Source organism: Girardinichthys multiradiatus, chromosome 8, assembly GCF_021462225.1.
Source record: "Girardinichthys multiradiatus isolate DD_20200921_A chromosome 8, DD_fGirMul_XY1, whole genome shotgun sequence".
In the NCBI taxonomy this organism is placed as follows: domain Eukaryota; kingdom Metazoa; phylum Chordata; class Actinopteri; order Cyprinodontiformes; family Goodeidae; genus Girardinichthys; species Girardinichthys multiradiatus.
Genome location: NC_061801.1, coordinates 3443943 through 3467894, shown reverse-complemented (window position 1 = coordinate 3467894; position 23952 = coordinate 3443943). Strand labels below are relative to the sequence as shown.

General features: G+C 41.5%; 1 protein-coding gene across 2 annotated transcripts in view; it reads right to left on the bottom strand.

The window, feature by feature from the left end:
- slc27a6 (solute carrier family 27 member 6) overlaps window positions 1–23542 on the bottom strand; it is a 67119-nt gene extending 43577 nt beyond the window's left edge. For both annotated transcript variants that reach the window (XM_047373594.1, XM_047373595.1), the window contains exons 1-3: window positions 22967–23542; window positions 10664–10873; window positions 6093–6251 (exon numbers count right to left, since the gene is read on the bottom strand). In XM_047373594.1, coding sequence (XP_047229550.1) covers window positions 6093–6251; window positions 10664–10873; window positions 22967–23453 — 856 coding nt within the window. In that variant the 5' untranslated portion in view covers window positions 23454–23542. The remainder of the gene's footprint in view (window positions 1–6092; window positions 6252–10663; window positions 10874–22966) is intronic.
- Window positions 23543–23952: the final 410 nt, after the last annotated feature.

Here is a 23952-nt window from a genome sequence, read left to right as displayed (position 1 = left end):
CAAAACCATATCTATACAAGGAACATCTTCTGTTACAATCGGAGTTTGATATACAGGTCCTTCTCAAAAAATTAGCATATTGTGATAAAGTTCATTACTTTCTATAATGTCATGATGAAAATTTAACATTCATATATTTTAGATTCATTGCACACTAACTGAAATATTTCAGGTCTTTTATTGTCTTAATACGGATGATTGTGGCATACAGCTCATAAAAACCCAAAATTCCTATCTCACAAAATTAGCATATTTCATCCGACCAATAAAAGAAAAGTGTTTTTAATACAAAAAACGTCAACCTTCAAATAATCATGTACAGTTATGCACTCAATACGTGGTCGGGAATCCTTTGGCAGAAATGACTGCTTCAATGCGGCGTGGCATGGAGGCAATCAGCCTGTGGCACTGCTGAGGTCTTATGGAGGTCCAGGATGCTTCGATAGCGGCCTTTAGCTCATCCAGAGTGTTGGGTCTTGAGTCTCTCAACGTTCTCTTCACAATATCCCACAGATTCTCTATGGGGTTCAGGTCAGGAGAGTTGGCAGGCCAATTGAGCACAGTGATACCATGGTCAGTAAACCATTTACCAGTGGTTTTGGCACTGTGAGCAGGTGCCAGGTTGTGCTGAAAAATGAAATCTTCATCTCCATAAAGCTTTTCAGCAGATGGAAGCATGAAGTGCTCCAAAATCTCCTGATAGCTAGCTGCATTGACCCTGCCCTTGATAAAACACAGTGGACCAACACCAGCAGCTGACACGGCACCCCAGACCATCACTGACTGTGGGTACTTGACAGTGGACTTCTGGCATTTTGGCATTTCCTTCTCCCCAGTCTTCCTCCAGACTCTGGCACCTTGATTTCCGAATGACATGCAGAATTTGCTTTCATCTGAAAAAAGTACTTTGGACCACTGAGCAACAGTCCAGTGCTGCTACTCTGTAGCCAAGGTCAGGCGCTTCTGCCGCTGTTTCTGGTTCAAAAGTGGCTTGACCTGGGGAATGCGGCACCTGTAGCCCATTTCCTGCACACGCCTGTGCATGGTGGCTCTGGATGTTTCTACTCCAGACTCAGTCCACTGCTTCCGCAGGTCCCCTAAGGTCTGGAATCGGCCCTTCTCCACAATCTTCCTCAGGGTCCGGTCACCTCTTCTCGTTGTGCAGTGTTTTCTGCCACACTTTTTCCTTCCCACAGACTTCCCACTGAGGTGCCTTGATACAGCACTCTGAGAACAACCTATTCGTTCAGAAATTTCTTTCTGTGTCTTACCCTCTTGCTTGAGGGTGTCAATAGTGGCCTTCTGGACAGCAGTCAGGTCGGCAGTCTTACCCATGATTGGGGTTTTGAGTGATGAACCAGGCTGGGAGTTTTAAAGGCCTCAGGAATCTTTTGCAGGTGTTTAGAGTTAACTCGTTGATTCAGATGATTAGGTTCATAGCTTGTTTAGAGACCCTTTTAATGATATGCTAATTTTGTGAGATAGGAATTTTGGGTTTTCATGAGCTGTATGCCAAAATCATCCGTATTAAGACAATAAAAGACCTGAAATATTTCAGTTAGTGTGCAATGAATCTAAAATATATGAATGTTAAATTTTCATCATGACATTATGGAAAATAATGAACTTTATCACAATATGCTAATATTTTGAGAAGGACCTGTAAGAGTTAACTGACGGCCAGTAAAGTTTTCCTACCTAAACAGCTCCCTATTAAATCCAGAACAGAATTTAAAATTCTCCTCCTCACATATAAAGCCCTTAATGATCTAGCTCCATCATACATCAGAGATCTGATTGTTCCAAATATTCCTAACAAAGTACTTCGTTCTCAGACTGCCGGTTTACCGGTGGTCTCTAGAATCTCTAGAAGTAGAATGGGAGGCAGATTCTTTAGTTATCAGGCTCCTCTCCTGTGGAACCAGATCCCAGATTTAGTCCGTGAGGCAGACACCCTGTCTACTTTTCAGGCTAGGCTTAAAACTTTCCTTTTTGATAAATCGTATAGTTAGAGTGGCTTAGGTTATCCTGAGCTATCTCTGTAGTTATGCTGCTATAGGCTTAGGCTGCTGGAGGACATAATGACCACTTTCACTCTCTTCACTACATTCTCATACTACTCTCCAATTTTGCGTTATTTGCTGTTATTTCAGCTCTTAACTTTATGTTCTCTATCTGTTTTTTTTTTTTTGGTTTTTTTTCTCTTTCTAGAAGCTAGACCTGGCTTGGCTCTGTGTTTAGTTGTGGCACCTTCCTGGAGGGGGACGTCAACCAACTTAATGCTCACTTTATACAAATTATCCACTTGGCCCTGTCTTTCACTGTTTAACCCTGTCTCTCCTAGACATAGCTACTGGCTGAGCTTCTACTGTGACTAACTGTATGTGCTCTCTTTCATACTCTAGACTTGAAAACTGGCTCAGAGTTCATCTGCTTAGCTGTCTTTCTTTCCTAGATGAAGCATGTGAAGGAGCTACAACCACTAATGTTTCACTTTTCTTTCCCATAGAAAGTAGGATCAGTGCTTCTTTGTTTTTTCTTTTGTTTTTTTGTTTTTTTGTCTCAGCTCTGTTCTCTCAAACACCCAGTTGGTCGTGGCAGATGGTCATTCACACTGACCCTGGTTCTGCTGAAAGTTTTTTCCTGTTAAAAGGGAGTTTTTCCTCTCCACTGTCGCTACATGTATGCTCAGTATGAGGGATTGCTGCAAAGTCAATGCAAGCCACTGTTCAATATCGCTACATGCTCATCCAGGAGGAGTGAATGCTACAAGTCAACAGCTCAATGCAATGTGCTGGGTTTGCTTAGATGGGAAAACGTTTTAGCCAATTTGAATAATAAAATGAATCTGACTTCACTGTTTCATAGTAAGGATTAATTGGAATGTATGTACCTGACTTGAAATCTGTATGATTTGATTGAACTGACTTTGTAAAGTTCCTTGAGACAACATGTGTGTGAATTGGTGCTATATAAATAAAACTGAATTGAATTGGTATATAACTGTGGTACCACATGGGTATAGGTGGATTACTTTAGTGGAACGTGGAAGAAGATTTAGTGCTATTTACAGGTAAAAGCCCATTCTGGTTCCATTGCAAGGTTTACTGTTATCTAGATTAATTACACCGGGAAACAAAAGGATGAGTGGTTCAGCCATATTGAATCCAATTGAACTGTTACACCACTGAAGTCTATAGGACATGTTTTTAACAAAATACTAAGAAACTTAATTATAGTTTTTTTACATTTGCATCACCATTCCATTTTACTCTGCACACAAGGCTCCCACTACAAGACAGAGTCATGTCATTAGCAGAAATACTAAAAATAAGTCTGGTGTATCACAGATGGACCAGAAGCAGAGAGGTAGTGGACCGCTTTGTGGCATGGTGTGGAAAAATAATCATCTTATCTGGAATTTGAACATAACAATTGAGATGATTGTAGATTTTAGGAGAAACAGGAATAGGTCAAATACTATTTGCATCATGCGAGAATTTGTGGAGGTGGTGGAGAAGTATCCATACCTCAGTAACTTGGACAATAGACTGGATTGGAGACACACCAGTGAAGCCGTATACAAGACGGGACAGAGCAGACAACTTCTTGAGGAAGTTTAGGTCCTTCAGTATTTGCAGCAAGATGCTACGTATCTTCTATAAGTCTGTTGTGGAAAGTCTGATCTCTTCTGCCATCATCTGCTGGGATAGCAGTACCAGAGCCAGGGACTTAAAAAAGCTCAACAAGCTAATAAAGAAGGCTGGCTCTGTTCTAGGGACTCCTCTGGAACCTCTAGAGATGATTGTGCAGATAAGGGTTCTTTATAAAATAAAGAACATTGTTGACCACCTTGAGCATTCTCTTCATGACACTTTTACACAACAGCAGAGTGTCTTCAGTCAGACGCTAGGGTGAAGGCAATAACCCCCTTATTCCTGAACCTCACCTTCTTAACCAAACAAGCAGTACTTCCAGACTGGAAGCTTATTTTTTAACCAGTAAAACAGTGAACTAAAAAGTCCAAGTTGTGTTGTTCCATTTAGAAAATGTCCATTATTATGACATAGAGGTCTTAGCATATGTTTAAGTGGTTTTCATTTTAAAAGGTTTCACAAACACTGTTTTTGAGTCAAACCAGATGCCACTTTTCTGAATGCCGTTGCAGGACATCTGTAACAGAAGGGCTAAAAAAGAAAACAATGAAGGTGCAATGTAAATGAAATAACGGGACTTTATGTAAGAGAGCTGTGTTACATAAAGTCCCAAAAACCTAAGTGAAGATAAGCAAAGCTGAAAAGAAAAAAAGGCCAACATTTCTCCACAATTATGTTATACAGAAAACAACTACTTCGAGTTACAAATGCTAAATGTGGTTCATTGTTATAGTGTCTCCTTCAATTGCCCTTCTGCTAAGACTTAAGGTTGATACATACTCCATTTGAGACATTTGTTCTTGTACTAGGGATGGCAAGAGCAAATGATATTCTGCCAGAAAATGTGATGCTCTGAAGACCGTGCCTGCAGAACTCTTAGGAAATCCTAATAGGTCCATCCAAATGCAGCATTTGGATATAATAGTTCACAGACAAAAGTCCTACTTGGATCATGTGTCAAGAACAAGCTAGGTTCACAAACAAGGGCTGAAGGAACAGAATGATATATTGTTCCTGGAGTCCTGAGAGAGAGAACAAATGTCTCTGTTATTGCATGTATAGAGTATGTATAGGCCTTAAGCAAGCTCAGATAGGTTATCTGAAAAGCATTAGAGCAGCCTAAGCACCCTTCCACCAGAATGCCAAGACGCAATTGGAGTCTGTATTCCAAGGGAACAAAGTTCTGCAACCAAAAGCCTTTTTAAGAGCATCGCTTCTTTTTATTGTTTTTCTTTCATCTATTCCCTTTCAGGGCTCACCACAACAATTCATGTTCTGCATCTTCTTCTCTCATACCTTCATGTCATCTTTCACTCCATCCATAATTCTAATTTTATTTCAGTCTGGCCTCTCTGGCATTATCTCCAACACATCTAACATGAGCTGTCCTGTTGATGTATACATTCCTGATCCTATTCATCCTCGTACAGGGGTTGGACAATGAAATGGTTTGTCCTTCTTGGTGGTATGCTGACATTGCCCTGGATACCGTGGCTCTTGATACATCACAAAGACTTGCTGTCTTGGTCACAGATGCGCCAGCAAGACGTGCACCAACAATTTGTCCTCTTTTGAACTCTGGTATGTCACCCATAATGTTGTGTGTATTTCAATATTTTGAGCAAAACTGTGCTCTTACCCTGCTAATTGAACCTTCACACTCTGCTCTTACTGGTGCAATGTGCAATCAATGAAGACTGGTTACCAGGCTGGTCCAATTTAGCCATGAAACCTCCCACAGTAAAATTACATGTGTTTCAGTTTCATTGTCCAACCCCTGCAACTCCCAAAGAGAACATCTTCAACTCTGCTACCTCCAGCTCTGCATCCTGTCTCTTCCTCAGTGCCACTGTCTCTAAAACATACATCATTGCTGGTTACACCTTTCCTTTCATTGTCCCTAATTCTTTTTTACCATACAACCCACCTGACAATTTTCTCCCCCCTTCAAACCTGCTTTGACACATTTAATTTCTTCGCCTCTTTTGCACACTCACCATTGCTCTGGACTATTAAGCCCAAGTAAAAAAATCCTCCACCATTTTTATCTCTGGTTCCCTGTAGCCTCATGGCTCCACCTGGGTCCCTCTCATTTGCACACATGTATTATGTCTTGCGCTGGCTAACCTTCATTCCTCTCCTTTCCAAAGCAAACCTCCATCTCCTTAGATTTTTCCCCATCTATGCCCTGCTCTCACCACAGATCACAATGTCATCTGCAAATATCCTAGTCCATGGAGATTCCTGTTTAAACTCACCTGTCAACGTTGTTAAAGAACCAGAGGTCCAGTAGTGCCCACATAGCCGATTTTGTTTTAAATCAAATGAAAAGCCTTTAGTTTTATCTGTTTCTGTCAAACTCAGGTACTGATTGTTGTTTGGTAAGTTTTATGTCACAGGATAAAACTGAAGCTTCAGACAAGTCTAAAGGCCTACCAAGCTCTATGGTTCCTCCAATACCAATGAGCGATGCTGCACTGTGGTAGAGCGGCAGAGGGATGTAAATAACATCTGTTTCATTTGCTCCAAATGCCCAGAAACCTCCTGCTGCCTTCAGACTCTGGAGGTGAGTTATCACTGCAGCCTTAGGTAGACCTGAGAAGACATTTCAAAACATGACATTAATGACTAAATTGATCAGGGAATGTTTATTTTATAACAAGGTTTATTTTTTAATTTAAAGTAACACTAGTTCTCAGCAGTGTAATGTCAACAGTAATAAATACATATTGTGTTGCACCCACAGCAGATGCCCTTGTTGTCCATAAGGAGAACATTTTAACGCATTTGAAGAGTTTTCCTCTGGAGAGAAGTTGGAGAAAGCACCTCACACCATGGTTGTCTTCATTATTAACTAAACTAACTGAGATCAACTAAAAAAGGGTATTATGTTTTATCTTATTCACATTGACATTAGACAGAGGGAAGGAGTTTTCTGGTGTGCTGCCACAGCAGGACATCTAACAAAATGTGCTCAAAGGAAGGAGGTATGAGGGTTGATTTCTAATTCTGCACATTTTGCTAAATGAGCAGTCTGTAGACGAAATAATTAAGCAGAAACTCAGCTCCTGCTGTTACAATGACTCACTTGGTGGTCTTACCAAATGTTGAAACGTCTAAGAGGAAAATGTCAACAAGATGTCTTGAAAGGATGCAGTAATCTTCTCCTGTACATGCCTGCATTCCAGTGCATTTTTGTAGATATTTGCAGTCTGAAGCGTTGAACTGAAAACAGTTGGACTTTGCTCAGTGCATGCTCAGTATGAGGGATTGCTGCAAAGTCAACGCCAGTGACTGTCCACTGTCTCTACATGCTCATCCAGGAGGAGTGACTGCTACAAGCAGGGGTGAAAGTACTTTTAAAATCTTGCCGGTACTTAGGAGCGGAGCTAGAGGGGGGAATGGGGATATATATATATATATATATATATATATATATATATATATATATAATGTGTGTGTGTGTGTTAATTGTTACTCTCATCTGTGGCCCCCTCAAGATCTCTCTCTCTCAGCTAAGTCCAAACTCAAACTAATTAAAACGTATCAATATTTTACTTTACTGTAGGCTGTGCTGTCTGTATAAGGCAGAAATTAGAATCACTTGACAATGTAGTATATATTTCAATTGTTAAAGAACTGCCATGTATGAAACAATAATAAACCATTTTCTGATGCATAACTTTTCATCTTCAGTTTCCGTCTTTTCTTTGAGTAAAGAAGTTATTGTTCTCTGCATTGTGGTCAAGTTTTGATTTCATGTAAATAAAAAATTTGACAGTTCGGTTGTTGTTGCGGTTTTTATTTAAAAGTCTGTAGATGGTAAGTGATTTGTTGTTCGTCCTGTCCTAATGCAAGGAGCGTTTTTGTATGTCTGTGCACCACCTGTGTAAAACCTCCAGTCCATTAAATTGAACACACCGAACTCCTTGGCAACCATTCTGTTTTGGAGGTAAGCGCGCATGCGCTCTCGTGTAGTGTATGTGAAATCTCTAGTCATAAGCGGTGTTTTCGAGCTGTACTGTAATTCAGCAAAATTACATGAAACACAACAAGTTTCTCTCCCTTTGCTTTTAACTGGGGTATTTAGTAGCGAGCAGACAGACATTAAACGTAGCGATGCTCGTTTTAAAGGCTGGCCGTTCACAATAGCCTCGAGCTCCGAGGGGACAGAAGCAAAGCAAGAGCATTGAGGCTCCAGTATGGCAGAACAGTTCAGAAACAGTGTGGAATGAGGGGAAAAAAGCTATATTTATAAACAGATTAAGTCGTGTTTTAGACTGACTATTGGTAGCGGATCTGTTCTTCTTTGTGTGCTCGTGAGTTTTTGCAGCCGTAGCTGGTTCTGGATGATGGCTTCATAGCAGGCAGCCGTTCTTCCCTCTTCCCGGTACTGCGTACCGGCGCAGAATCTTTTAGTGGTACGCAGTACCGGACCGTACCGGCTTACTTTCACTCCTGGCTACAAGTCTCTGACTCGATCCAATCTGCTGGGTTTCCTTAGATAAAAAAACGTTTATCCAATTTGAATAAATAACTGAATCTGACTGCACTGTTCAATGGTTAGGATTAATTGGAGTGTATGTACCTGACTGTTGTGAAGTGCCTTGAGACAACATGTGTTGTGAATTGGCGCTATATAAATAAAACTGAATTGAATTGCTCAGAATAGTTCAATTCCTTCCTTCCTTCCTTCCTCCCTCCCTCCCTCTCTTCCTTCCTTCCTTCCCTCCTTCCCTTTTATTATTTACAGAGATCGCCAATAATGAGGACCATTTTCTTTGACCTTTTACTCCTTTTTTTTTAAAATAGGAATTTTTTAAGAAGTCTGGATGGACGGACGGACGGGACCGACAAAGGGTAGCATCCCAGTGATTTCTCTGTACTTTCCCCTGAAAATACATCAGCTGTAGTATTTACTGAGTTTATTGGGTAACTGACAGGATTTTAACCTGAAGCTTAATCTGCACATTATTAACATGTGATACTGGGGGAACTGCCTTACCTATCTAAAATATTTATCTGTCTAATTTCCTGTTTTCTCGTAGTCGTCGTCTTCCAATTCATCCGGGACCCGGTCGCAGCAGACTCAGTAGAGACACCCAGATGTCTCTCTCCCGACACCTCCTCCAGCTCCTCCGGGGGGAGCCCAAGGCGTTCCCAGGCCAGTCGAGAGACATAGCCCTTCCAGCGTGTCCTGGGCCGTCCCGAGCCTCCTCCTGGTGGGACGGACCTGAAACACCTCCTGAGGACGGCGTCCAGGAGGCATCCGGCATAGATGCCTGGGCCACCTCAACTGGCTCCTCTCGATGTGGAGGAGCAGCGGCTTTCTTCCGAGCCCCTACCGGTTGGCCGTGCTCCTCACCCTGTTTCTAAGGGAGTGCCCGGCCACCCTACAGAGGAAGCCCATTTCAGCCGCCTGTACTATGGGATCCTTTTAGATTTATGCTTCCCATCGTGATGGCAACAACAAAGGCGCAGCAGACTCAGTAGAGACACCAAGACTTCCCTCTCCCCAGACATCTCCTCCAGGGGGAGCACAAGGTGTTCCCAGGCCAGCCGAAAGACATAGTCCCTCCAGCGTGTCCTGGGCCGTCTCCTGGAGGCATCCGGTATAGATGTCCAAGCCACCTCAACTGGCTCCTCTTGATATGGAGGAGCTTCAGCTCTACTGTGTGCTCCTCCCGGATGGCCGAGCTCCTCATCCTATCTCTAAGGGAGTGCCCGGCCATTTTAGCTACTTGTATCCAGGATCTCTTTCTTTTGGTCATGACCCACAGTTCATGGCCATAGGTGAGGGTAGGAACGTAGACCGACCGGTAAATCGACAGCTTCGCTTTTCGGCTCAGCTCTCTCTTCACCACAACGGACCGGCACAGCTTCCCATTACTGCGCCAGCCGCACCGATCCGTCTTTCAATCTCCCGCTCCATTCTCCCCTCACTCATGAACAATATACTTCAACTCCTCCTCTTGAGGCAGGAACTCTTCTCCAACCTGAAGAGGACAAGCCACCCTTTTTCGGTCGAGAACTATGGCCTCGGACTTGGAGGAGCTCATCTTCATCCCAGCTGCTTCACACTCGTGTGCGAACCGCCCAAGCACATGCTGTAGGTCTTGGCTAGAGGGGGCCAGCAGGACCATGTCATCTGCAAAAGAGACGTGAGACGAAGAGACGAAATCCACTGGTCCCCAAACCAGACTCCCTCCGGCCCTTGGCTCCGCCTAGAAATCCTGTCCATAAAAGTTATGAACAGGACCGGTGACAATGGGCAGCACTGCTGGAGTCCAACATGCACCAGGAACAGGTCCAACTTACAAGTGGAGCAGACCAAACTCCTGCTCCGCTTGTACAGAGACCGGATGGCCCCTAATAAAGGGCCCCCGGCTCCATACTCCAGGAGCACCCCAACAGGGCACCACAAGGGACACAATCGAATGCCTTCTCCAGGTCCACAAAACACATGTGAACCGGTCGGGCAAACTCCCATGAACCCTCGAGTACCTTGCAGAGGGTGTAGAGCTGGTCCAGTGTTCCACGGCCCTGTTCCTGTTTTCTTTCAACTCTTAAAAGCAATTATTTTTCAGAGTTACTCTGACCGGTTACATCTTTTCCTGAGGGAACACTATTAACATCATGTTCACATTTGGATAGTCCACAGTTCAAAGCCTGGAACAGTACCACTTGCTCCATGACTCCGCAGTAATGTTAATAATGGAGGCGACCGCACAGTTCTTTGCTTTGCTGTTTTAGTCACTGAACTGACCTTCTGGGTACACACGTGCCTTTTCAATCTTTAAACTCTTAGCAATAAGCAAAACCTCTTAATTTAACCTATTAAATCTTAGACAATGAAGTAAAAAGCAGTCACCATTTACTTGATAGATTAAGCTCAATCTGACACAAGTCTTTGTGGGAAACAGACTACATTTGTATTAATGGTTCACACTGAAATATGAACACTGGAAAATAACTGTTCAATGTGCAATAAAAAGCAACCGGCTTACCAGTTGTTCCAGAGGTGAAGATGTACAGAGTTGGTGTTTTTAGAGAGTTAGTGGCTCGCAGCACAGCTGGTACAGGGCGATCGGATGCTGCATCAATCTTGTCTTGCAGAGTGTGCACTTGTGGATGCTCACAATGGCTCTTCATAGTACACACTTGGATGTTGCTCTTCAGAAGGCTGGGTAGGATGCCATCGAGGCATTTCAATAAATCTGGCACATAAGGACAGTAGAGACTACTTTAATGAAACAAATGATTATTTCAGCTAAAACTTTGCTTACTCATCTTATCTGTAATGTTCCAATCTAAAGCTGAAATTGACAGAACTATGAGTGTGAGTAACATCATCACAGACAGGGCGATGATAATATATTTGAATGAATCCTGCACAATTGTACAAGGTGAATGTTTCACGATGACTCTTCACAGTCAAAAACAATTCACAACTGATGTCCTGACATTATGTCGTATGAAGTCTAGCTTAGATCAACCCTTTGGGCAATCTGGTTACATGCTCAGGGTACATGCCCAGCACAAAACTGGGTGTTTGTGACAGATGAAAGACAAATGCATTATGTAAGCTCGTAATATTCAAACAATCTGAAGTAATGAATGGGTGGATTTCAGAAAAGCTGGATTTCATGTGGCATTGGATTATTATTGGTTAATGGAGTGGGAAAGAACAAGATGTCAATTTGATAATGGTACAGATAGGTTACCGCAAAGGTCAAATCAATCATTCCAACAGACTCGATGTTGATTCTTTTCCTTGCTATTTAACATGGAAAACACTACCAAATTATGTTTATCTGTTTGAGAACCATTTTCTCTTAATCAGTAAAAGGAACAAAACATTGCTGATTTGACCATTTTGCTCATAAAAAAACACCCTGGACAGGCTGCCAGTCCATCACAGTGAATTTCAATTCAGTCTAACTAGTTATGCAGTTATAACGTGGTCAAAGGAGTTTTTCTTAATGCCACACCAACAACATAACCAGCCAGGTTTCTAATAACTCATTACACTATTAGGAAAATGTTATTGTATTATTGGCTCAAAAATATTATTACATTATTGCAAGTTATTATTTTATTGGGTGCATCACATATAAAAAACGGTGTATCCATCTATTCAGTCTCTTGGATGAGGGGTAAAAATGATATGTCCATTTTCCTTCTATTTAAGCACTTAGGGCTCCCTATACTGGGCCATAGCATCACCCGAATTATTTGTATAAGTGATGTCACAGCATTTATTTATTTTTATGCCATGTATACATAGTTACATAAACATGAATACTGGTGACATTTAATATTCTAGGGGTAAATCAGAAAGCAATCCTTATCCAGTTACACATGGTTGTAATGAGAACACTGTTCCTGACCGACATCTTGCTTGTTTGGTTGAGCAAAAGTCTGTCATCCTGTCACATGGCTAATGTGGAGTGAATCCTATTAACTACACCAACAGTCTTTCACAAAAATATGGACCAAAGCCAGATTTTATTTAACAACTGTTCACATCAAATCATGATTATGTCATACAAATGTTCTTGCCTTTTTAGGATATAAGGAAGCTAAAAAGTTGACAACATTAATTAACCCGTTATATACCTTATTTCCACAAGGGTCTACAAGGGTCACAATTAGGGAGTGGTGGCCTAGTGGTTAGAGCAGGAGGTTTGTGTTCCGGAGGGGATACAAGGGGCCGGGTTTGTATCCCACAGATTGCCACTCTGGGTCCCTGAGCAAGACCCTTAGCCCCAGAATGCTCCCTGGGCGCTGCACAACGGCAGCCCACTGCTCCCTATAAGGGATGGGTTAAATGCAGAGGGTCTAATTTCCCCTCGGGGATCTATAAAGTATAAATTATTATTATTATTAAATTTTAAAAACTGTATCTTTACAGTAGTAAAAGTATACAGTTTACAGTTTAATCTTCTAAATGTTTTTGAAAATTGGTAAACATTTTAAAACCATACAAAACAGTTAAAAACTCTTTGCTTTCTGAAACAATGAAACACCAAGCAGCATTGTCATCCCAAATCTTTGTAGTTAGCATCTCAAAGCTTAGCACCACTGTTTGTCTGTACCATATAAGTGCTACACCTACATTTTCATTCTTTCATTCAAGCCAAGAGTTTGGGGTGTCCCATGTGTTTCTATGATGTTGATGTACAGTACAGACCAAAGGTTTGGACACACCTTCTCATTCAAGGTGTTTTCTTTATTTTCATGACTAAGAATATTGTAGCTTCACACTGAAGGCATCGAAACTATGAAATAACACTTGTGGAATTATATACTGAACAAAAAAGTGTAAACAACTAAAATATGTCTTATATTCTAGGTTCTTCAAAGTAGCCACCTTTTGCTTTCAATACTACTCTGCACACTCTTGGCATTCTGTTGATGAGCTTCAAGAGGTAGTCACCTGAAATGGTTTTCCAACAGTCTTGAAGGAGTTCCCAGAGATGCTTAGCCCTTGTTGGCCCTTTTGCCTTCAATCTGTGGTCCAGCTCACCCTAAACCAACTCGATTGGGTTGAGGTCCGGTGACTGTGGAAGCCAGGTCATCTGGCGCAGCACTCCATCACTCTCCTTCTTGGTCAAGTAGCCCTTACACATCCTGCAGGTGGGTTTGGGCTCATTGTCCTGTTGAAAAATAAATGATGGTCCAACTAAACGCAAACCGGATGGAATACCATGCCGCTGCAAGATGCTGTTGTTCAGTATGCCTTCAATTTTGAATAAATCCCCGACAGTGTCACCAGCAAAGCACCCCCACACCATCACACCTCCTCCTCCATGCTTCACGGTGGGAACCAGGCATGTACAGGTCCTTCTCAAAATATTAGCATATTGTGATAAAGTTCATTATTTTCCAAATTTAACATTCATATATTTTAGATTCATTGCACACTAACTGAAATATTTCAGGTCTTTTATTGTCTTAATACGGATGATTGTGGCATACAGCTCATGAAAACCCAAAATTCCTATCTCACAAAATTAGCATATCATTAAAAGGGTCTCTAAACGAGCTATGTACCTAATCATCTGAATCAACGAGTTAACTCTAAACACCTGCAAAAGATTCCTGAGGCCTTTAAAACTCCCAGCCTGGTTCATCACTCAAAACCCCAATCATGGGTAAGACTGCCGACCTGACTGCTGTCCAGAAGGCCACTATTGACACCCTCAAGCAAGAGGGTAAGACACAGAAAGACATTTCTGAACGAATAGGCTGTTCCCAGAGTGCTGTTTCAAGGCACCTCAGTGGGAAGTCTGTGGGAAGGAAAAAGTGTGGCAGAAAACGCTGCACAACGAGAAGAGGTGACCGGACCCTGAGGAAGATTGTGGAGAAGGGCCAATTCCAGACCTTGGGGGACCTGCGGAAGCAGTGGACTGAGTCTGGAGTAGAAACATCCAGAGCCACCGTGCACAGGCGTGTGCAGGAAATGGGCTACAGGTGCCGCATTCCCCAGGTCAAGCCACTTTTGAACCAGAAACAGCGGCAGAAGCGCCTGACCTTGGCTACAGAGAAGCAGCACTGGACTGTTGCTCAGTGGTCCAAAGTACTTTTTTCGGATGAAAGCAAATTCTGCATGTCATTCGGAAATCAAGGTGCCAGAGTCTGGAGGAAGACTGGGGAGAAGGAAATGCCAAAATGCCAGAAGTCCAGTGTCAAGTACCCACAGTCAGTGATGGTCTGGGGTGCCGTGTCAGCTGCTGGTGTTGGTCCACTGTGTTTTATCAAGGGCAGGGTCAATGCAACTAGCTATCAGGAGATTTTGGAGCACTTCATGCTTCCATCTGCTGAAAAGCTTTATGGAGATGAAGATTTCATTTTTCAGCATGACCTGGCACCTGCTCACAGTGCCAAAACCACTGGTAAATGGTTTACTGACCATGGTATCACTGTGCTCAATTGGCCTGCCAACTCTCCTGACCTGAACCCCATAGAGAATCTGTGGGATATTGTGAAGAGAACGTTGAGAGACTCAAGACCCAACACTCTGGATGAGCTAAAGGCCGCTATCGAAGCATCCTGGGCCTCCATAAGACCTCAGCAGTGCCACAGGCTGATTGCCTCCATGCCACGCCGCATTGAAGCAGTCATTTCTGCAAAAAGATTCCCGACCAAGTATTGAGTGCATAACTGTACATGATTATTTGAAGGTTGACGTTTTTTGTATTAAAAACACTTTTCTTTTATTGGTTGGATGAAATATGCTAATTTTGTGAGATAGGAATTTTGGGTTTTCATGAGCTGTATGCCAAAATCATCCGTATTAAGACAATAAAAGACCTGAAATATCTCAGTTAGTGTGCAATGAATCTAAAATATATGAATGTTACATTTTCATCATTACATTATGGAAAATAATGAACTTTATCACAATATGCTAATATTTTGAGAAGGACCAGTAGAGTCCATCCGTTCACCTCTTCTGCGCCACACAAAGACACGGTGGTTGGAACCAAAGATCTCAAACCTGGACTCAGACCAAAACACAGATTTCCACTGGTCTAATGTCCATTCCTTGTGTTCTTTAGCCCAAACAAGTCTCTTCTGCTTGTTGCCTGTCCTCAGCAGTGGTTTCCTAGCAGCTATTTTACCATGAAAGCCTGATTCACACCGTCTCCTCTTAACAGTTGTTCTAGAGATGTGTCTGCTGCTTGAACTCTGTGTGGCATTGACCTGTTCTCTAATCCGAGCTGCTGTTAACCTGCGATTTCTGAGGCTGGTGACTCGGATGAACTTATCGTCCGCAGCAGAGGTGACTCTTGGTCTTCCTTTCCTGGGGCAGTCCTCGTGTGAGCCAGTTTCTTTGTAGCGCTTCATGGTTTTTGCAACTGCACTTGGAGACACTTTCAAAGTTTTCCCAATTGTTCGGACTGACTGATCATTATTTCTTAAAGTAATGATGGCCACTCGTTTTTCTTTACTTAGAATTTGTATTATGGCAAGAAAAAAGCAGCTAACAGTCTATTCAGTAGGACTATCAGCTGTGTACTGTATCCACCTCCTGCACAACCCAATTGATGGTCCCAACCCCCTTTATAAGGCTTGAAATCCCACTTATTAAACCTGACAGGGCAAACCTGTGAAGTGAAAACCATTGCAGGTGACTACCTCTTGAAGCTCATCAACAGAATGCCAAGAGTGTGCGGAGTAGTACTCAAAGAAAAAGGTGTCTACTTTAAAGAACCTAGAATATAAGACATATTTTCAGTATATAATTCCACATGTGTTAATTCATAGTTTTGATGCCTTCAGTGTGAAGCTACAATATACATAGTCATGAAAATAAAGAAAACTCTTTGAATGAGAAGGTGTGTCCAAACGTTTGGTCTGTACTGTATAACCGGTAGAGCCAGGGCTTAGTCATTTTTATGCTATGGATAAGTCAAATCACTACAGTCATCATTGAAAAAAAACAAATAGAAACTGAAAATTGAGGGATAAAGTAAGGAAATGAGGTTCACTGCATATGTATAAAAAGGCTCAATGATCTTCCATAATTAAACAATGCTACTGGGGAATGTCTTTGGTAATCAGCTGTAACTAAGAACTCAAGCCCATAATACTTTAACAATGCAGTGCACATGATAGCAGGTAAATATATTGCGCAACTGTTACACTTCCTCTTTCCTCTCAGTATCTTATTCATAAAGCAAATAGCACTAATGATTTGGCTGTACCAAAATGTTGGGATACAACATTAAACTCCGGTACGGACTTTTCTGGAACTTTCAAAATAAAGTGCAGTAAACCTTCTTCCGGCACAGCCAGGAAACGGGATAACTGCGGACTTCCTGTGACGCCACTACCCAAATAAAAGCACAGCTGTTGCTATATCCGGCCTTCCACACGGCCTTCGAAAGGGACAGGATAGGGGAGACAAGCGCGCTGATGTCTCTTTGCTGGCAAACAGACATAAACTCTTCAACTGGATCCAAGGATGTCATACGATCATCGATCATATGCAAAGATAAGTACGAATGAAATACTGTCCGTGTATCCAGTATTTTCATTCATGAACGGGGAAATTAAGGTGTAAGAGTTGCTTACTTTTTCTCTGAGGCCTGCAGAAGCAAATTGTCCCAGAGAAGTTCCCTACAGAGAAGCGGTCTCTATGAAGCCGAGCGGAACGGTCTCCCAGTCTGGAAGGAAGACAGCAGAGACCGCACCACCGTGTTAACGTGCAGTGTGGTTGGCGGACACAACGAGCCGTTTTTCATCCACAGCTGGAGGTTAACGGGAAGCTAACCCTTGTTCACTGTGGATACCTTCTTCAAACTTCATCGTCACTTGGACAACATTCCTCACCACAGTTCATGAGGTTAAGTGTTTGGGCAGAGCAGAAAAATAATAGAAAGGTTTAGATTGAAATGATCTAAACGTTTTTCATCTTATGAAGTTTGGTTTTGTTTGTGTGAAACTCGGCTATCTTAGTGCTAGCAGGCTATCTGCAGCACACGTGCCCTGTTTGTGTTCTGTGTTTGTGTTTTGAAAGTTAAGTCAAACTTTACTTCAAGGGTGATTTTAAACACAAAAGATTGCTCATAACGCGCCATCCGCGCTTATGCAGTTTAACCCTTATATTAACTGAGGTATTTTAAAGGTATGTGTTTGTTTCTGGTGCTAAGCTATCAGCTTCTTTTGTTAGCTCAACTGCTAACTGGTAAGAACACATTCTTGTTACTAAAGAGTATTTAACAAAAAGGTTGTTAGTTTTCAAGCTAGTGAATAATAGTCCCTAAACATTATTTTACTAACTCTGATAACTAAGTAAACACCATTAAGCCCCATTTCTCTGGAAAGATTTGGCTCTTTCCAAAATATTCCCCTAATAATATTTCTTCAAATATTATTTTAATAAATAAAGGCAGCTAATTAGACACCGTTGAGAATTAGTCAGTCATTACTCTTACTCTCACTCACTTAAAACTGTGCACTTATATTTATATTATATTGTAGATATGTTTGTACTGTTTAACTTGTACTGTATTGCACCGACTATGCCAAAACAAATTCCTTGTATGTCCAAAAACGTACTTGGCAATAAAGCTTTTCTGATTCTGATTCTGATTCTGATTCAGAAGGTTGGTTTTATTCAGCAGATCATTATTTAAAACATTATTTTATTAAAATAATATTTTATCTGATCTTGCATTGTGAATGGTTGTCTAAACGATTGCTGATTATTGCTTAAGTTAGTTCCAAGACTAACTTAACTTCACTTCCAGATTCTTCAAGATAATCCTTGGTCCTCAAACATAAACATTGCATGGTAATGTTGCATCACTCTTTTGGTCATGGTTTTCAATCATTTTTAATCAACTTGTTTATATTGTACATAGCCCATTAGTCTTCCTTATTATTTAATTCTGCTTGGTAGTTTAGTTGGAGTGTTTTAGCATAGTAAAGGGTTTGTTGATTGAAATATGTTTGACTTTGAGTTGACTTATTTATGTTAATAAATTCTTGTATTTTAAGAAATTGTGTGAATTCATTCCATGTGTGTGCAGAGTTTATGCTGTTCAATACTGTCAGAGCCCGTGTGACACCATTCTATTTTGTCCTAATACCATCGCCTTACTGGGCTGGTATTCACAGGACAACCCTTAACTGACCGAAATATTATTTGATAAAATATTAATATTAAATATTAAATCATATTCTCAGATTAATAATCACAACAAAAATGTCCACTAAGTTCAGTAGCACTCCTAGGTCACAATATCTTTAAGCTGTAAACACAGAAAGAGACAAAAAGACTGAGAAGAACATTTCTTCATAGAACCCTCTGTTGTCCTGATAAAAATTCCTGTCAGGGTCTGGGAGACTCTGTCTCCTTTTCTGCCTGCTGCTTCCTTTGTTTCCATTTAGATGAGGCCAGACCACGGGTACTGGAGGTGTGACAGGCGTTCCCTATCAAGCCTCATCTCCTGATCAATATAAGAGGAGCCTGCTGTCAGTACTTCAACGCCTGAGTGTTAACCAACGTGGTAAAACTCTAGCCCTCTGATGAAACTTGCAGACTTCCTAAAGAAAATTCTTATCCTTGTTTTGTGCTCCTCCTCAGGATACTCATGTGCACTGGATTCTCCTCCAGTTCACCATCTGATCTCAAGCCTCCTTCTCTGATTCTGACACCCTTCCGGACAAAACTCCAGCTGACTGCATCCTGGCTCCTCTTACTCCTTGACCAAGTAGCAAACCCTGTGAACCCTCTACCCTCTGTCATCAACCTCCATCCCGTTCTCCTCTGTTACCCTCCTGGAATTCATCCACCTCCAGCAAAGCAGCTGGCAGTTACGGATCAAAATCAAACTCTCCACTCGGATGAGTTCCTGGTTCCGGATGCCAGTAAACAATTCTTCACAATAAACCTGTTAGACCTTCTTCCGCCTGCTGAGTGTGCTTCTGCATGTGGGTCAAAGCAGCTGTAAAAAATATGGCAATTCCATCCATTCACTAACTACATTGATGCTTTGACTGAAAAATAAAAGTGTATTCACAGTGACGTGTAAGGTCCAAATTTTCCTTTATAAGGGTTTTATGAACGAGACAAATTAGCCAACTGAGGTTTGCTCCAGTGATGTACTTGTAATAAATGGAAGCAATGCTACACTGAATTAGGCTCTTGATTTACAGTCTAACATGTCTATGTGAACAGCATATTTACTTCATCTTTCTTAGTGTGTGATGCTATAAGGCGCATTGACTCACTTGAAGCTAGCACAAGCCTTTATGTTGTGTAAATAACAAACCAGACAATTTAATTATCTATAATATTCCAAAAAAACATGTATAACAGTAAATATGTTATATTTAAGTTATGTAAATGTAGTTTCTGTGATAGACGGTGAGTAATAGTTGTTGGAGGTAAAGTTGCTGTATGTTAACCTCATTACTTTTGAGAAGACAAAAAATAGCAACACTCCCCTCAGAAAGACATCTACATTATTTTTGTTTGAGCCCCAAAGAGTTGGGGAACCAAATTCAGCAAAACGTTTTCACTCTTTCACAGCTAACTACTTCCACATACTCTGAGCTAGAAACTCCATTCAAAGTTTAAACGGGTCACCAGACATTAAGCTATCCTAAAATGATTCGGCTTTTTGATATCTCTTATGGTTTTTCTAAAATCGCAATTTAAGTTTTAAGCAACTTTTCACAAGATTTCAATTTTACAATGTAATCCTATGACAGAATTTTCCAAATGCCACAGTGCACACTCTAGCTTTTCTCAGTTTTTGAAACTTGACTGAATTTTCACGAACAAATTGCTCTTGTTCTTATAGATTTCACTCTAAAGAAGTAATTTATGCATCAAAATGTAGCTCTGCCTTTCTGCTTTCAGGAAATATAAGTGTCATTGCTGTAGGTGTACGGTTTATGGTCATTGGGATCAATACAAAATCGAAGAAAAGGGAGGACTGCGAATTTCAGTGAAAAGGGTCGTTTTCAAATTGCCCAATCTCCTAAATGGCAGTATGTAGAGACATGAGCCTTGTCAGTCAGTCAGTCAGTCATTTTCTACCGCTTATTCCATAGTGGGTCGCGGGGGAGCTGGTGCCTATCTCCAGCAGTCTATGGGCGAGAGGCAGGGTACACCCTGGACAGATCGCCAGTCCATCGCAGGGAAACACACAAACAACCATGCACACACTCATACACCTAAGGTCAATTTAGAGAGACCAATTAACCTAACAGGCATGTCTTTGGACTGTGGGAGGAAGCCGGAGTACCCGGTGAGAACCCACGCATGCACGGGGAGAACATGCAAACTCCATGCAGAAAGACCCCAGGCCGGGAATCGAACCCAGGACCTTCTTGCTGCAAGGCAACAGTGCTACCAACTGCGCCACCGTGCAGCCCTGCCAAAAAAAAAAAAGCCTTGTCAGTTTTTTTTTTTTTTTTTTGCTTTAATGGGTCCTGTCACTCACAGTAAAGGAATTATTCTTATACCCATTACCGTTTTCCTGTGAGATAAGTTAGTTTCAGAGTAACAAATCAGCCATCACTTAGGTTAAAATGTTCAAAATTATCCACTTTTTTACAGGGTCACACCTACTACGCAGATTTTTGTAGAAACTTGAAAAGCTTCATGACTGTTCAGCAAAGCGTGCAGATTCATAAAGTACATGAATCAAATCGATAGCCCTTATAGTTTCCGAGTTATTCAAAGTTGTTCGAGAGCATGTTCAGGCATTTTTGTCTTTTTCTCAAATTTTCCCTTTCTTTTCACCTATTGTTGTGCCTTTAATAATACTTTGTAAACAAAAAACGATCGACATTATCGTTCCCCTGTCTGTTCTGATAAAAACAGTCAAAGAATGACATCGATAGCCCTTACGGTTTCCGAGATTTTAGGACTAGTTTGGGAGCATGCTACTCCATGTTGAAAAGGCCGGCCAGTTAAAGAGTAGAGTGACGTCCTGCGTTAGAAAAACAGCAGGTGTTGAATTTTGCTGACACTCGATGCTGATTGGCTAATCCATTGCTGCCCTTCGCCCCTGCCCTCACACACAGACACACATAACTATATATATGGGAGTAGTTTGAGAGGAGATGCTGCAGCAGCTCACACAAACGATTACCAAGAACAAACTTCCATCAGAACCAGTACCAAACTCTCCCAGAAGCTGTAACAAATATCCATCAGAACCAGATCCAAACTACATCAGAACCAGAAAGAAACCTCTATCAGAACTATTAGAACCAGGTCCAAACTCCAACGGAACCTGGCAAAAAGCTCCATCAGTACTAGGAAAAAATCTTTTAGAACCTTGTACAAGTCTTCATCACAACCAGGTACAAACCTGTATCAGAACCATTTACAAACCTGTATCAGAACCAGGTCAAAACTCCATCAGAACCAGGAAGAAACCTTAATCAAAACCAGGTCCCAGCTCCACCAGAACCTGGCAAAAATCTCCATAAGAACCTTGAACAAATCTACACCAGAACCATGTGCAAGCATCCATCAGAAACAGGTCCAAACTCTATCAGAACCAGATACAAATCTTCATCAGATCCAGGAGGAACATTCTATCGGAATCAGGATCCGACCCCCATCAGAACCAGGTCCAATCTCTACCAGAACCAGAATGAAACCACTACTCTGTGACTTATGATGATAAGACCATCTTCATAGGTCCCAGTGGAGCATCAAAACAGCGACCATTTCATGCCAGCTACTTAAACAGCTTCTACTGCTGTTCCAACACCTGAACAAGAGTAAATCATTTTAAAGGGCAATTTCATAGACTTTTGAATATACGGTGTAGTACGCATTAGCATTTGAGCTAATTTTAGCTTATACGTTGCTTTTTGCAAAGTAGATGGGGTAAATTAATATCAGCCTTCATGCTAGTGATAGCCAATATGCAATGTTAGCATTTTAGCTTCTCTTTCTCCTCTCTTCTCTCTTAGCTGAAGAACACATTTGTCTTTTTTAGGCAATTTCTTGTTTGTTTTTTTGTTTTTTCAGTGCATTTGTTCGTTCATATTAGATATTGTTAGATATTTTAGCACTGACTTCAACTTCTTAGGCTATATATTTGCTTCAGTCTATGCTTTTTCAGCTCATCCATGGGCAGCTATTTCCTGCTTGTTTAAAGTTTTGTCAGTTCTTGCATTTCAACAACTTTCAACAAGAAGTTTGGAGGTAATTTCACCTTTTACACTGTTTTATAGCTAATAGTCTTCCTGCTTAAACAGATCAGATGAAAGTTTTTCTTTACTAATGTTTCTGCTATTTCTACTAATTTATCAGATTTCAGCTGATATTCTGCTGTCAACCTTAGCCACTTTCTGCCAGCTTTCAACAGGAGTTTAGCATTTCTGTTTTCTTCTAATTCTTTACATTTCAGCAGATTTTCTGCAGTCAATTTCAGCTTGTTTCTGCCAGCTTTCAGCTAAGAAAAAAAATTCAGCTTACAGCATTCACACTGCATTTTCGCAGGAAATGCACATTTTTCTAGTTCCAACATTTTTTTCTACTGTTGCCTGCTGTTAAACCAATGATTCGACTACTTGATGGCGCTCAGGCTAAAACCTGAAACAACCAAAACAGCACTGGGTGGAATAACCAGCTTCGTTTCTTTGCATATTCTCAACTAAGCGCATGTGCACCAAAAAAAGATACAATGAAATAAAGACACTTTAAAAGTGAGTGAGTCATATATCATAACATTATGTTTCAGAGTAACTGGTCAACAAAAAACAGCACGAACTAAAATCTCAAATGGATGAGTGTAGAAGAAAGATGATAGTGAGAGCTTTACCTGAGCCGATTATCAGGGTTTTGGCCCCACAGCAGTCAAAGCAATGTAGTAGCGACTTCGACTTTATGTTAATGTTAAGAAACGCAACTGAGCAGCCAACCTTTGCCAATCCGAACCAGGCGCTGACAAAATCGGGTTCGTTACCGATGAGCAAGGCGACGCAGTCTCCTTTCTTCAGGCGCATGTTATGGAAAAAAACGTTGGCCAGTTTGTTGCTTCGCAGCTCCAGATCCCTGTAGGTATAAACTGTGCCATCATAAATAACAAACGGCTTGTTGGGGATTCGCTGCGCCTGCTCGATAAACCGGTCCAGCACTGTACGCACGCTGGATGTCAGTTTAAACAGCTCCAGCCTCACTCCATACCTGATCACCTTCATCAGAAAGAGGAGATCCCGCCAGAAGTACGGGAAGCAGAGTTTCTGCACAACATAAGTGGAAAGGAAACCTGCGGCCAGCGCATAGAGCCAGCCCAGAGTTGTGCTCATGTTTGCGTAAGGGAAGCTACGAAAAGACTCGTTGGACCAGGCCGATGACTGTCAGGAGGCGGCTGCTGCTACACACCCTACCTTTAAGGTCTGTTTCATAAACACACGCTGTCTGTGTGATGTAAGGTGGCTCCACAGCCGTCACGTTACAAAACACAAAAACGGAACATGACGAAGAATCCTGTCAAAATAAAAAGTAGATGGAGATGGCCTCACTGCTAAAAATCGGTGGTGCTGAAAACACAGGCTGATGATTAGAAACGACTGAGGACATTTTAATTACCCTTTATTTTTAGATTAACTTCTCCTAAAGACTAAAAATTGTCTGATCAGTTTTCCACAAGATTACAGTGAAACGTATGTCCCACTGGGGTTTGTGTTTTGATCGTTTAATTTTTTTATTGTGTTCTTAAGGTCTTGCCACTCTTCAGTTGTTCTTTTTGCCATTATGGGTTTGCCACAGTTATTTATTCATTTGTATTTACCCAACCGGGCAAAG